The sequence below is a fragment of the Octodon degus genome, unplaced genomic scaffold, assembly GCF_000260255.1.
Source record: "Octodon degus isolate 3935 unplaced genomic scaffold, OctDeg1.0 scaffold00089, whole genome shotgun sequence".
NCBI lineage: Eukaryota > Metazoa > Chordata > Mammalia > Rodentia > Octodontidae > Octodon > Octodon degus.
The window spans coordinates 3,441,372-3,456,326 of NW_004524665.1; the positions used below are offsets into that span (position 1 = coordinate 3,441,372).

At 49.4% G+C, this 14,955-nt stretch overlaps 1 protein-coding gene across 2 annotated transcripts in view; it reads left to right on the plus strand.

Annotated features, from left to right (window-relative positions):
- Eif4e2 (eukaryotic translation initiation factor 4E family member 2) overlaps window positions 1-10,253 on the plus strand; it is a 29,015-nt gene extending 18,762 nt beyond the window's left edge. Inside the window, exons 7-8 of one of the 2 annotated variants that reach the window (XM_012516044.2) lie at window positions 1,529-1,604; window positions 8,667-10,253. In XM_012516044.2, coding sequence (XP_012371498.1) covers window positions 1,529-1,574 — 46 coding nt within the window. In that variant the 3' untranslated portion in view covers window positions 1,575-1,604; window positions 8,667-10,253. The remainder of the gene's footprint in view (window positions 1-1,528; window positions 1,605-8,666) is intronic. The other variant, XM_023722199.1, reaches the window with a different exon arrangement.
- The last annotated feature ends 4,702 nt before the right edge of the window (window positions 10,254-14,955 follow it).

Here is a 14,955-nt window from a genome sequence, read left to right on the forward strand (position 1 = left end):
TTGAAACCTTGTTTATTGTTTAAGGTAGAACTTAAATTTGTTAGAAAACACGCTTTCCCATGGGCCATTGCCCAAGCCTTGGAGTTTGCTTTGGCCTTGTCTTCATTTGGTGTGCAGAGTGAAATTGCTTTCTAGTGTCACTCCCAGCCTCATGGCGCCTCGTCACCATCTCTCCAGAAAAGTCTGTGGGACATATGTCTCGCTGAGGAGGTTGAGTTTGGGATTGAGAAAGTCTGGCAGTTGTCTTCACATTTTTTCCTCAAGCCAGTTGGCCTGTGCTAGCAGCTTGGGTAATGCTCACAGAAGAAACCGTTGTCTTATAAACAATTACAAATTGTTTATGCTCAAAAGAAGGAAATACTAATGAAAGGGCTGTGAACATTGTTTAGAAAAATGAAGTTGGATTTGTACCGGGCCTCTGAGTAACCCCTCCTTTCTAAAAATTATCAATTTGCAGTGCTGGGGTTATACTCATGGCTGTACACATGATAGGCAAATAAATGCTTTACCACTGAACATCTCCCAGGCCTGCTCCTTTTTTTAAAGGTATGTGTAGAAAGCTTTGAAAGGTATATTTTTGTGGTTATAATATTAAGTATGTCATGAGTGATGTATATTTTCACTCCAGGTGCCATGTTACCAACTTAAACCAAGGATAAAATAATTTAGAAGTGCTAGATTTTATATAAAATCCCCAAGGAACTTAGTGCTTGAGGCCTAAAAAGTTACTAGAGCAGAAAGCGCGAAAGTCAGCTCCTCTGAGAAAACTTGGGGTAGTTGGAGCATCCAGTGCCTAAGGGGACCTCATCTTCGCATGGCCTCCTTTTCCTTCAGTCCCCAAGGCCCTGCTGGTGAACGCTGCCCCTGCAAGCCTCCCTACCCTTCAGTCTCATTTCTCACCCCTTCCTTAGCCCAGTTTCCAAGCTGATTTACTCTGCATGCAAATTGTACTGAGCCTTGTTCCTGCCCTGGCCTCCACAGCTTCACTTGTAGAATTGTTACAGGGGTACTTGAGAAGCAGGTGAAGCCTATCACATTAAGGCCCAACTCGGGAAATGTGAATGCAGAGAAGGTGCGCCTTTGGGCGGCAGCACAGCGCTGCTGGATTCTTGGCTTTGCCTTGGGATGAGGTCTGGTGAGGAAAGTCAGTTTCACCACCTGTTCCCAGAGACCTGCAGCGGAAGAGGGGGAAGTGCTGCTTCCTGTGCTACGGAGAACTGAACATGTTTCTGGGCTTGCAGGCTTGGCCGAGTGTCAGCTCTGACCTCAGCAGCCTCCTGTGGCCTTGCTAAGGGGGTATGATGGCATATCCTCAAGGAAGGCCACAGCATGGGTACACTGGGAACAGGGCCAGCCGCCCACCTGTGTCTGCCCAAGAAGAAAGTGCCAAAGCCTGGCTGCTCTGCCCCACTGCCTTGGCCCCGCGGCCTGGAGGGCATCTGGAGTGGGAGGCGGGTGATGGTGTCTGCTCTCTGTAAAAGCGTTTGATCTGAATGTGCTGTTGTGTTTTTTGTCTCTGGTTTGCCAGGGCCTGGGAGGAGTTTCATGGCCTAGTGAACAGCAGCGGCCGCTGATCGGCGCTCCCCCTCTGTCTCACACTCAGGGTAGGGCCTTGTCTTCCTTCTCTGTAACCCTATGATGTACCTCTCGGCCAGAAGGATCCTTTCCCAAGGGGCCGCCCTTGTCCATTAACCCCAGCCTTGCCTCTGCCAGCATTGCGCCTCCCTGGCCAGTCACACATCTCCTGGTGGACCCTTGGGTCATTTCACCTCATTGTGCATCTCATTCCTGCCTGAAAATGAGGCTCCACAGACCAGCAGGTCTCTGAGATCCCTTCTGCTAACATTTTATAATGGTTAATGCGCTCCAGACTTTTTTCTTCTGGTGGCTCTGATAAAACCATTTTCCTGCCATCTGCCCAAGTTCCATAGGCCCTGATTGAGTTAGGTGAGAGGTATGTCTTGTTTGCTGGTGTTGTCTGTCAGTCGTGAGGAAACAGCGCTGGAAGTTCAGATTTTGAGTAAATGGGAGCAAATGGGGCCGGAGTGGACTTCAGGGCTGTGCGAGAGACAGATGCAGGCTGCACTGCAACTACAGCTAGAGTGTCACAGTTATCTCAGGGAGGGACACAGGAAGGCTGGGGCCACCAACCATTCACCTCAGGGACATCAGAGTTCACGTCTGTCATCTGTGTCTCTGGCAGAGGGAACTGGGTAAGTTTATTTAGAGTGAGAAGGAAGGGTGAAAGGCTGATGTCTATGAGAGTCACAGATGAGGACCTGCTCTGGGACACTAGGCCGCCCCCACTTCCACCTGGCATCCCCTCCCTGAGAAGCAGCATTTCTGAAGTTGGAGTAGGACATGCCAGTTGCTTCCAAAGTCCCCTCTCTGGGAATGAGCTGAGGGTGCTCCAGAGCTCATGCAAACTGGAGAGGCCACTGTGGGACAGAAGCTGGTGCCCAGGGCCCTGAATAATCTATGGTCCCAGTGGGACTTGAGGATGAGCAGTTGCAGGGCTCCTACACATGTGGGCAGTGCCCCTATTTTTTTATTATTTATTTATTTGGTACAGGGTCTCGCTAAGCAACTTGGACTCGTAGTGATCTTGTCTCAGTCTCCCCGGCATTGGGAATACAGGCATGCACCACCACAACCAGTTTCGAGGCCAGCACAGCATGCAGTACCAGGGATCAAACCTGGGTCTTTTCAGTTGCCAGGCAGGTGCTTTACTGCTGAGCTGTCTCCCCAGCCAGTGCCCTGTTTTTATAGTCTGGCTTTGTTACTGTAAAGGCAGTGTTCAAGGTCACAGTTCCAGATTTTGAAAACTTGTAGCTTACAAGTTGACAGAATTTCAAGATGGTTGCTGGTAAATCTGTATCAGCTCCAGGAGTGTGTAAGTTATTCATTCTCCTGCAGGCTAAAATATATCACATACCATGTTAAATTTTCAGAAACATAGTGATGTAATAGAATTTTTTTGTTTGTTTTTTGTTTTGTGGGTTTTTGTTTTTGTTTTTGTTTTATATTTTAGGGAAGGATCTACAGGGTGTTCAGGGTCTTACTACTAGATCAGACTCAGTGATTCTGTTTATAGCCTCCCAAGTGCTGGGATTACAGGTGTGCACCAACATGCCTAGTCTCAATCACTGTCTCAGCACACCCCGGGGGCGGGGCCGGCCCAGCTGGAAGGCCTGTAGAATGCTTTTAATATTACCATTTAAATTTTTGTTTTGTTTTGTTTTGGTGGCTGTCTCAGCCACCCTGGGGGTGGGCTGGCGCGGCATGTGGTGCTGGGGATTGAACTGCGGTCCCTAAGCTTGCCTAAGCAAGTGCTTTAGACTGCTGAGCTATCTCGCCTGCTCAATTGCCATTTTAATTATTTCTCAGGATTTTGTTTTTGCTTAGTATTCTCAAAATTGGGATAAACTGAGTTGATGAGAAAATTTGTCAGTTTATTGACAGTGTGTTTTACTTCTTAGTACATAGGATGGTAGTTCCTTTAAAATTTGAGAGCCAAGGGCTAGCCAGATAGTTCAGTGGACTAAAGTGCTTGCTTAGGCAGAGCCCAGCAGCTGGGGTTCGATCCCCATTGTGGCTTGCTGGCCCCAGAGATGGCCAGGTATAGTGGTACACACCTGTAATCACAGCACTTGGGAGGCTGAGGCAAGAAGATCCTTGGGATTTTGAGGCAGCCTAGGCTACATAGTAGTCCAAGATCAGTTACGGTTACAAGTTATAGCTATAGGCCTGTTAAACTACATATTGAGACCCTGTCTCTCAAAAAAAGAAGCCAACGGGGCATGATGACACACACCTACAGCCCCAGTGCTCAGGAGACTGAGGCAGAGGATTTCTATAAATTCAAGGCCAGCCCTGCCTACCTAGCAAGAACCTGTCTTGATAAAAAATAAAATTGAGAACCAGACATGTATACCTGTAATCCTAGCATTTTTGGGAGGTTAAGGCAGGAGGATTGCAAGTTGGAGCCCAACCTGCATAACAGTGACTTAGCAAGGCCTTGTCTCAAAATAAAAAAAGGACTGGAGATCTAGTTTATTGTAAAGGCCCTAGATTGAATCCCCAGTTTTTGAGCGATGGAAAGGAATGGAGGCATCTCAGTTTCCCTGGAGAAAAATCCTTAAGTTGAAACAGAATGGAAGAAAACTTAAATCCTCATAGCGGACACTAAATACCCCAGGAAAGAATACTTTGAATGCTTTAAAATGTTACACCATAGGGCTGGCCAGATAGCTCAGCAGACTAAAGCACCTGCTTGGGCAGAGCCCCGCGGCTGATCCCTGCCATGCAGTGCCGGCCCCACCCTGGGGCATGCTGAAAGGTGAATGAGACTGAGTCGCACGCCTGTAATCCCAGCACTTAAGAGGCTGAATACAAGAGAATCACTATGAGTCTGATGTAGCAGTGAGACCCTGTAGACCCTGTACTAAATACTTAAAATTAATTTTTTAAAAAACTGACACTACTTCCATAATTGCCATTGTGTAGCCTGTATCTGTTCCATGCTTGATGGCTCAGGTGACCCTGAAGTACAGGCGTGGGATTGTGCAGGGAGCCCATACCACTCACAGTCTGGTCAGACGCACAGATACCTCTGTGTCATCTGCCACGCGATTGTGTGTGGCACTCTAGCTTCCCTCCTTCTCACCCTTTATTTTTTCTCAAGGTAGATCGTGATCCATGAAGAAATTGGTAGAAAAACTACTTAATTCTTAGGCATAGTGGTGCATGCCAATAACTAACTTCAAAGGCTGAGGTAGGAGGATAGAAAGTTGGACCATCCCCTGGACAATTTCATGACACCTTATCTCAGTGTAAAATAGAAAAGGGCCAATATATAGCTTGGTGGTACAGTGTTTGTCTAGAGTGTAGGAGGCCCAAGGTTTAATTCTCAGCAGTCAGTTGATCTATTTTAACATTTCAAATCCTTTTCCTCAAGTTTATTGATGGTGACATTATATTGTTAGTATTTTAAGACTTACTTGACTTCCCTTACAAAGCGGCACTGCCCTTTGACTATGGCTTCAGCCAAAGTCTCAGCACCAAGAACACCTGGCTGGCTGAATGCCTGGGCTGGTAGGCACAAACAGGGATCTGTGTCATTGGGGAGTGCAGCAGTGTGGCCCAAGTGGGAGAACAGCAGTGGAGATTTGCCCTGTGGAACCTAGACAGGGTTTGCAGCTTTATAGAATGTGCACGGAAAAAAAACCAAAACTATGCCCTGTCCAGGCGTTGCTAGCAGCGAGCATCTTCCAGAGCAGCCTTCCCAGCCCGCTTTCAGAGCAGACTCCTCACAGGTGCTCCTGCAGGGCCGTAGAGTAGTCAAAACTCTGGGTGAGGGGGACATTCTTCTCAGGGACAGTCTTGTCTTCTGGTGCCTGCCTTCTGGAATTGACCCCTGCCTTAGCTTGTTATTTCCAGAGGTGGAATTTTCTCTAGAAGTGCAGAAAGGGAGCATGTTGAGTCTGAGTAGGTTAGAAAGCTCTTGCAGGGTGCAGACTCTGTACCCAAGGTACTAGCCAGGTCATGTTAGAAGCGGGTTCAGATGGGCCTCTCATCCATTTTTTTTTCTTTTGTCCCCGCCCTGCTGTTCCCTGAGATGATTTAATTAGTTAATTAGTTTGTTATTTGTCTTTTTGAGACAGGGTCTCACTATACAGTTCAGGCTGGCCCTGAGCTCACTTTGTAGTCCAGGCTGGTCTCGAACTCGAAATGATCCTCCTGCCTCAGCCTCCTGAGTGTTGGTAATCCATGCCCAGCCAGGATTCTCATCCAGAAGAGAGAAAATTCTGTCCTTTTTTCTTTTGCAGTGCTGAGGATTGAACAAGGGTTTCAGTGTATGCTAAGTAAGTGTGTTAGCACTGAGATACACTAACCCTGGTATATATTTCTTTATTATTATTTTTTTAATGCATGGTTGATAGATTAATTGAGATGAGATCTGCTATGTTGCCCAGGCTGACCTTAAGTTTCTGGGCTCACAGGGACCGCAGGTGCATGTTAGCACACCCAGCAAGAGAGAATTCTTTGCCCCACATGTTCTCTTGGGTATAGCCGTGCATTATTCAGAGCATGGCTGGAGGTGAGAAGGCAGCTTTCCAGCACTCACAGTGGATTTCTGAGTTTTAGTTTGCTCTGAAAAGAACAAAAGGCTGGGGAGATGGCTCAGTAGAATAAGCGTTTGCCTGGCAAGCACAAGGGCATGAGTTCAATCCCCGGTTCCGCAAAAAAAAAAAAAAAAGAAAAAGAAAGGGAATGAAAAGAACAAAAGCTTATAAAAAGAAAAAGAAGAAAAGCTTGCCTGTCTACCGTATCCCATAGCAGTCTCTTTCCCTGTGCTGCTCCTCTGGCAGTCTGGAGTGAACACATCCTCCAGTTTGGGGGACATGTGCCTCAATACAAGAGTGTTCTCCCACAGCAAGGTTGGACCATAGCCGTGGCCCTCGTGGCCTGGCACCAGCGGGGGCAGGCCACCCATCCTCCTGCTCTTTGCTCTTCATTCCCTGTTAATTCTGGAAACTCCTGGGGAGATTCTCCTGGCTTTTTTACCTTTCTTCTCTCATTTCCATTTTGCAAGTGGACCTCAGAATTGCAGGACTTCTAGAATGTTTTCAGACTGTAAAGATGACTAATAAGAAAAGAAACGAACAGTTGCTAAATATCTGAGTAACCCATGTGGTAGAAATACGCCTACCACCAAAGAAATCCCCCAAAAACCATCTGTCCCAACCCAGTGTAGTTCAGGAATTCTTCCAGAAGACCAAAGGAATGGGTGGGGATGTAGCTCAGCAGATCCAGTGCTTGTCTGGCAAGCACAAGGCTCAGAACTCAATTCCTGTACCAAAATAATAATAATAATCAAAAAGGAACAAGCTGCCCATGGTAGTAATTGGCCTGAGAACCCCCCAGCAGCCCGCTAAGCTGGTCAGATACTTGCCTACCAGCTCTTAGTGGGACAGAGGATTCCTCCAGGCTTACATTGCTGTGCCTAGTTTACCCTCCTCCTGAGTCCTCAATCGACCAGCTATTCCGGGATCTGTCTTTAGATTTTTACAGGAGCTGAAAGGTTTTTATACCATTGGTACTTTTAAAGAGATGATCGCCATTAACTTTGTATTCAGCCTTCAGTTCTTTAGGTGAAAATGGTTGAAACGCCCAGGGGCAGTAAGGGAGCCACCTGGCTGGGTATGCAGACACCGGAGGCCTTCAGAGCGCATTGCCTCCCCTCCCTTCAGTCCTGTCTGCCTTGTGTCTCCTACAGGGCTCTTGCTCACTGCTAGCTGCCTCTGCCAGCCCTCACAGCAAGCTTTGCTCTGGTTGGGCTGTGGGGGGGGGGTGTTGTTGTTGGGGTGAGGGGTGGTACTGGGAATTGAATCCAGGGCCTTGCACTTGCCAGGCAGGTGCTGAGCTACATCTCCAACCCAGTCTTCAGTGCTTATTTACTCTGGACTCTTTGCTGGGGACTCATTTATAACAATTTTAGGATCTGTCCCTTTCAAATCAAAAGGGAAATACTTGGTGACGTTTATTTATTTAGGTACTAGGAATTGAACGCACAACCTCCCAATTGCCAGGCAGGCACTGTGCTGCTGAGCTATATTCCCAGCCTGGGTAACCTTTAAAAGTATCGCCAGAGAGCTGAGACATTGAGATTTAGGTGATGTGCCCTGCTGAGGCGTTACTGGGCTGCTAGTGTAGCGCCGGAAAGGCTTATATATGAGTGGCTGCCACAGAAGACAAACAAGAGGGCAGGTGTCCTATCCCCAGCTTCTCCTTCAGGAAAAGTGTACCTCCTTCACAGCCACCTTGGCTCATAAGAGGCTCCATTTTTTGTTTGAGGTTTTTGGTTTTTTGGGGGGGATGTTTCTTTTTGAGGCAGGGTCTCACAGTATAGCCCAGGCTTAAACTGGTGAGTCTCCTGCCTCAGACTCCTGAGTGCTGGGATTATAGGTGTGAACCACCACACCGAGCATCAGGTCCATGTTTGAAACTGGATACTGTGGGTGGGTTTGTGCATCAGGTGGTTCAGTGAAGGGTGCCTGCCCAGGGGACGGCCAGCGCTGGTCTGTGCAGCCCCGCTGGTGTTCATGCATGGGGATGTAAACATCTAACCTTACTCCCCACCCAACCCCCACACAAGAACAGCAGCTACTGCATGCACACTTGTTTGGGGGTTGATTTGTTTGGGGAGGTTGAATTTTTGAGACAGGGCCTTGCTGTGTAGTCAGGCTGGCTTTGAACTCACTGTGTAGCTCAGGTTGGCCTCATATAATAATCCTCCTGCCTCAGCCTCCCGGGTGTGCTGATATGCCTGGAGGTGGGCCCGCTGCTCTGCTTTTTAGGTTATCAATCTTGGTGAGCTTTCCACATTAGTAGAAAACTTTTATCTTTTTTCAAGCTGCATAGTGTTACATTGTTTGACTGTTTCGCATTAATATTTAACCAGGCCCTTTGGTCTCTACTGAGGTGGCGACCTGTCACCGGAGTGAAGTGCTGGCCGGCCCGGGAGGCAGTTGTTTGGATTAGGCTGGCGGGGAAGGAGGTCCTGGGGTGTGGGAGCGGGTGTGTGTGTGTGTGTGGGTGGGTGGGTGTGTGTGCGCCCAGCAGCCAATGCACTGAGCTGTGTTTTCTCCCATTTTCTCCTCCAGGGACAATTCAAGTTTTCGAAATACAAAGATCACGTTGTGAAAGTACATGAGCTGGCAATAATCCTTTTCTGTATGTGTGTTTGTCCGGGATGGATGGGAGGCCTTCCGACAGCCCTTCCGCCTGCTCCCGGAAGGGACATCCTGAGCCGCGCCCCTTTGCACTTGTTCCTGGAGGACTGCTGCAGCCGATGCCCTCCCACCGCGGGCTTTGGAAAGCGAAAGGAGGAAGCCGTGACTTCGTGACAGTTTGCTGCCCACCTGCGTGCCCGAGCACAGCCATGGGCGCGCGTGGAGCCGGCCAAGTTATCAGTATTACGGTGCCCGTGCAGCCGGGCCACACGCTGCTGCTGAGCCGAGGACCCAGGGCCTCTCTGGCTCCGCCGAGTGCTCCCTCCCCAGCCGCCACTCTGAAAATGTTACTGGTGCGGTGGCTGCCTACACGCAGTGTTCTCCTGCCTCGCCTCAGCTTCCCTCCTACAGGCTCCACCTTCTCAGGCCCTGGCGCATTTGGAACTGGAATCGGTGGGATGTGTGGTTTGCCTTGGTGAGGAGCCCGAGCAGAGCCAGCCTGTTGTGGAGCGAGGCTGTGACGCAGATCCAGGGGTCGGATGGGAGCCATTGTCCCGTCCCGTGTGATCTGGGCCTGTGTGCCAAGCCTTAGTGAAGAGAGAGGACAGCTGGTGCTTGCCAGCTGCTAACACTTAGCTTGTGAATTCAGCTGGGACAGCTAGAAGGGGCTTGATGGACGGCTGTGCCTGTCTCCCGTGGGCAGGAAACCCCGCCCTGACTCTCATCTCTCGCCATGTGTGCTGATCGCTGGTGCCCAGAGACCCGGAAGGCTCCCGCCAGCAGGCTTGCAGAGACCAGTCCTTCAGAGAAGCTGGGGACTCTGGCCCCAGAAGTACTGATTGGAAAGCACCTGGGTTCCAGAAAGTGATGAGCAGCTGCCTCCAACAGCCTCCAGGTGGCGCCCACGAGCAGGACCGTGGGACCTTCCATTGCGGTCTGTCGTTGGAATAAACCTAGGTCGGTCGGTGGGAGTCTTTGCCCCTGGCGCCCGTGTGTGATGGGATCCTAAAGCAGCAGGCGTCCCTGCTGCATGTGCTTCAGCCTCTGCCAGCTTCCCAGCTCCGGAACTGTTTGGGGCGCTTTTTTTGAAAGAATCTTGAGTGGGAGGGAGGCGCTTCCGTCTCAGGGGAGCTCAGGCTGGAGAAGACAGCGCCTACTGGACCCCCAGAAGAGGAGCCTGCGCGGTGTGCAGACGGCTGTGGAGGAGGAACAGAAGCGGTGGTGACCGTGGGGTGTGAATGGACCCCAGGAGGGCTTCACTTTTCTCTGGTCTCCAATTGCTGGAAAATTCCAAAGAGAGCAGACATTTAGATTTGCCTTCCTTTGGGCATCTACCTGACTGGGTGTGTGTGCGTGTGTGTGTGTGTGTGTGTGTGTGTGTGTGTGTATTCAGCACATTTATGAGTGAGGATTTGTAGGGCCTAGTGGTTGGTTAGGTGTAGTGTCCATAGTTTTTCCTTTTTTTTTCTACTGAGCTATCTTCCTGGCTCAGTTTTTCTTTTTTCTTTTCTTTTCTTTTTTTTTCTTCTTTTTTTTTTCTTTTTGGTCTCATTTGTTCCCATTTTTTAATCGCTGATGTTTTCTAGAGCTGTTCCAGTTGCCCCTTCCTCCAGGTCAGTGTTTGACAGTTTTTTGTCAGAAACACGCTGGCCCTGTGCCTGTGAGGAGCACGGGTTGTCCTGTTGCAGTGTCCTGCCCCATAGCTGTGTGAGCTGAGTCTGGCGCAGACCAGACCACACATTGTTTGCAGACCAGCCTGAGCCATCTCTTGGCCTGTGATGCGCCATTGTGTGACCATCATAGTCCCTGTCACTGGCTCTAGAGGCAGTGGCCCAAGGCTTGCAGGTGGGCGGGAGTGCGGGCCCAACTGCAGAAGCGGGGCTCGCTTCGCTGCTCTCCCGTCTTCCCCGGAGTTTTCCCTCTAGTTATTCCTCCAGTCCGCACATGCCTTTCTGGGTGTGCCTTCCCCGGGACCCTGGTAGTGGCAGTAGTTTCCCACCCAGACGAAGGCTTATGGTCCGTGGTGCTCTGAGGATGAATTTCCAAGGATGGGACAGTGGAGGGGGCAGAGCGGGGCTGTGAGGCATTGCACTTTCCAAGCGACTGTCGACTGCGGTAATAAATGGAAAATAGCAAGGTGGGCTGCGGCTGTGTCAGCTCTTGGGGACGGCCGGGGTCTGGGCTCAGCACAGGAGACCCGAGCACATGGACAGGGATTCCTTAGATACTTTAAAAAAAAAATTTTTTTTTTTTTGAAACTATTTCTAATAGGCATTAATCATCACTATAAGTCAGTTTACCTTTTAGATGTCAAAATATTGCTATTAATTCACCTTACCTGTGATTAGAATATTGAAATAGAAGTGTGTTCAAAGGATTGGAGATGGAAACTCTAGGCCTTGGCGTGCATGGCTAACATTAAGTAGCTATGCCAAAGCCAGCTGAGAGTCTGTACCCACTGGAAAGAGCAAAAGGGACAGCTGAGCCCCAGGTACTCCCATGACTGTCATGGAGTCCTAGGAAAACAGAGGAAAGCTTTGTATCAGGTTAGGAAGTCCAGGCCGAGGTGTGTTGGCCCCACGCCCTGTGCCTCTGTAAGGTGGCACATGATAGAGGTGTGTGATGGTGGAGCCTGCTGCACTAGCAAACAAAGGGAATCAAGAAGAGCTGGGGTCCCAGTGTTCCTTTCAAGGGCCCCCTTATCATGACCACCAGGCTGCACCCGCTAAAGAGGGCATCCTCAGCCACCCTCACAGGGTGGAAAGACACCTTTAGCACACAGGCCTTAGAAGGGCACTTAGGATCCAAGCTGTGCGGCCCTGCCCTGTGACCCCAGCATTCTGGGAGGCTGAGGCAGGAGGATCAGAATTTCAGGCCTAGCAAGGCATGGTAGTACATGCCCTGTAATCTCAGCACTCTGAAGGCTGAGGCAAGAAGGTCACTGACTTGGAAGCCAGCCTGGGCTACAGAATGAGTTGAAGGCCAGTGTGCTCTACATGGTGAGACCCTGTCTCAAAACAAAACAGTGGGGTAGAGCAGGAGACAGAACTTGGTGATTGCTACAGTCCTGGTCAGCTGCAGGCCTCATGCCATTTACACAGGGCGCTCTTCAGACCACCAAGAAAGCTCTTTCCCCTCATCGTGCTGCAGGCCATTGTGAAACTCTCACCGCCTCCTGAAAATGAGTGAGTTAGTCTGGTCCATGCTGATTCCTCTAGTTTACCCATAATTCCATCTGAACAGAACATGTGATGGCAGAAAGACAAGGGTCAAATGAACTTCCAGCAAAAACTACATGAAATAATTAGAGACGAAAGTTGGAGCCTAGGTAGCGGCACACAATTGTAATAGCAGCACTCAGGTGGCTGAGGCAGGAGGGTCAGGGATTTTAGGCCAGCCTGGGCTATATAGCAAGTTAGACTGGCTTGGGCTATAGATAGACCCTGTCTCAAAAATCCAAAAACAAGGCATAGAGGCACATACCTATACACACAGCTGCTTGAGATGGTGAAACAAGGATCACAAGTTCAAGCCCAACCTGGGCAACTTGGCAATTTAGCCAGACTCAAAATTTTAAAAAGAGTGGGTATATGGGTCAGTGCAGAGGTCCTGGGTTCAAACCCTGCCTCATAGCACAGAGAAAGGCATCATACCTTTTTCAGAATTTGCAAGACAACGCCAAAACCATTTGAGCATGAAATAATGACAGTAAATGCCCATAAATCCATACATACTTTTTTTTTTTTTTTTTTTTTTTTTTTGTACCAGGGGTCAAACTCAGAACCTTTTGCTTGCCAAGAAAGCACACATGCCACTGAGCTATCTCCCTAGATAAACCCCCACAAAAGAGACCAAGTGTGAAGGAACAAGGAAGCTTTTCTTTTGAGCTCACAACCAATCAATGCCCTGAATTTGGCTCAGAACTCCCAAAGTTGTTGGTACCCCCATGAACTTTGCTTTCAGGCTATATACTTTCAGATTTCTGTAGTAACTATATTACCTCTTTCAGGAATTTTACAAGAATGTCACAAAATTACCACGAGGTTTACATTTCCCAGGCACTGTTGACCTGCCTGTCATGGGGCAGTATGGTTTAATGTTATGTGTTTACAGTTGGCTACATGGAAGGGGGTGAGGGAGTGAATTGAACTGAAGTGCCCCTCCCTTAGAATGGAGTTGCTTTTGTTCCATCATAAATACATAAAGAACAAGAGATAGCCATTCCTCCCAGAATTCCAAATCTAGAAGGAATGCAGGAAATAGCATAGAAATCACCACTAGAACACCATACCAACCAGTGTCATAGTCAAGACTGATAATAAAACCAGCAAAACTTTGGAGAGCTGGGTGTGGTGGCATACCCGTGTCACCCCAGTCCTTGGGAAGCTGAGGCAGGAGTGCTATGAGTCTGAGACCACCTGTCTCAATTCAAAGGAAAGAATTTTGGATTGAACAAATAATTCCTTTTTTTTTTTTTTTTTTTCTTTTTTTTTTTTTTTTTTTTTTTTTTTGCGGAACCAGGGATTGAACTCCAGCCCTTGTGCTTGCCAGGCACTTACACTACTGAGCCATCTCCCTGGCCCCCTCAAAAGAGAAAATTTTAAGGAAAAATAAGGTATTTGCCAAAGCCTCAAGTATCTCCCCAAATAGTACTTAATTATAACAATTGTTCTCATGTGTGTCCACAAATGTGTGACTTGGTGACTAGTAAATGAGAAGAAGAAGGGATCAGCAGAAGAGCTGCCAGAAACCAGCTGACGCAGCGCTCAGGGCCAGCATTCGCAGGGAGGCCCACAGCACTGAGCTCAGAGGAGCCCATGGAAGCCACGCCACAGCTGGCTGGCTGCAACCCTGGGTCCCTGAGGGGTGCTGCCCACAAGTACGCGCCTGCACCAGGCAGACAGGGAGGACTCATGCCCATCACCGATCGCTGGGCCAGAGGAGCCCTAGCCGTATCCCTGGGAGTCTAAAGCCAAGGCTTAGGTCTAGCCACAGACTGTGTCCCACCCAGAGGTCATGAGCCCTGCCCTCAGGAGTAGATCAGCAGGTGGCTCCTGGCAGTACAGTGGTAGAGGCTCAGCAACCACCCCAAACTGTGAAATAGACCCTTGCAGTGGTTGCTGGCGCTGTGATAACTGTTATGGGTACTCAAACAGAAGCCGGACGAGTCCAGATTGAGAACTTAAGAACCTTTATTACTGAGGTCAGGGCCGCAAGTCATTTCTCACGCAGGAGAAGACTGATGGACCCCTAGCCTAGGAAGCAAGGGGCTTTTAAAATGAAAGGCACATGACTAAGCAGGCTTTTTTTTTTTTTTTTGGGGGGGGGGGAACCAGGGATTGAACTCAGACCCTTGCGCTTGCCAGGGAAGCACTTATGCCACCGAGCCATCTCCCCAACTCAGCGGGCTTTTACATTTTATTAGCGATATGCACAACTTGCCCATGTGGAGGCTTGTTGAGCAAGCCCGTTTTTACAAGACAGGAATTAGATTAGGGAGGGGAGGGAAACAGTTACTCCCCTGAATAGAGGGTGGGTACACATTCTTTAGGTAGCTGAAAGCACAAAGTTCACAGTTGCAGCACACAATTTCGTTAACCCACTATAGTGACCAGCACCTGAGCTCCTGCCTTGCCAATGGGCAGCAGCTCTGTTCAGCCCACCAGCCTGTCAGCCAACAACCTGAATCGCACTGAGCCGGCAGGTGCTGTTGGGCCCAGCTCAGGCCAGTGGGGAAGCCCAGCCTGGCACAGAGGGAAGGTGATCCAACTGATGATAAGGGACACTTCTGTGAACCCCGGTCACAAAAGCCATGTGTGGGCCAGAGGGGATCCCTACCCACATGACCTTGGCCAGGTATAAACCATGTAAGAAAACTGGGGTGCCAGCTTGTGGAAATGGACCCCAGAAATGTGCAGTCCTCAAAGGACCATGTTAACCCTGAGAAGGGAGCCACAGTCTGCTTTGCCCTCTCAGGGCCACATTGGGGGCGCTGGAGTTCTACATGAGGTGGGTGGCTAGAATCTAAGATGAAGGGGACCCTGGGCATGGTAGAACGTGCCTGTGCCTGTAATCCCTGCACTCAGGAGGCTGAGGCAGGAGTATAGCCTCAAGCAAGAGGAACAGCAGGCAGCATGTCTGAGAGGCAGCTTTAGGGCCAAGATGCACTTCCTGACCCTTTGAGCAGCTAAAGCCCGAGGCTGCTGAGTGAACACGGAGG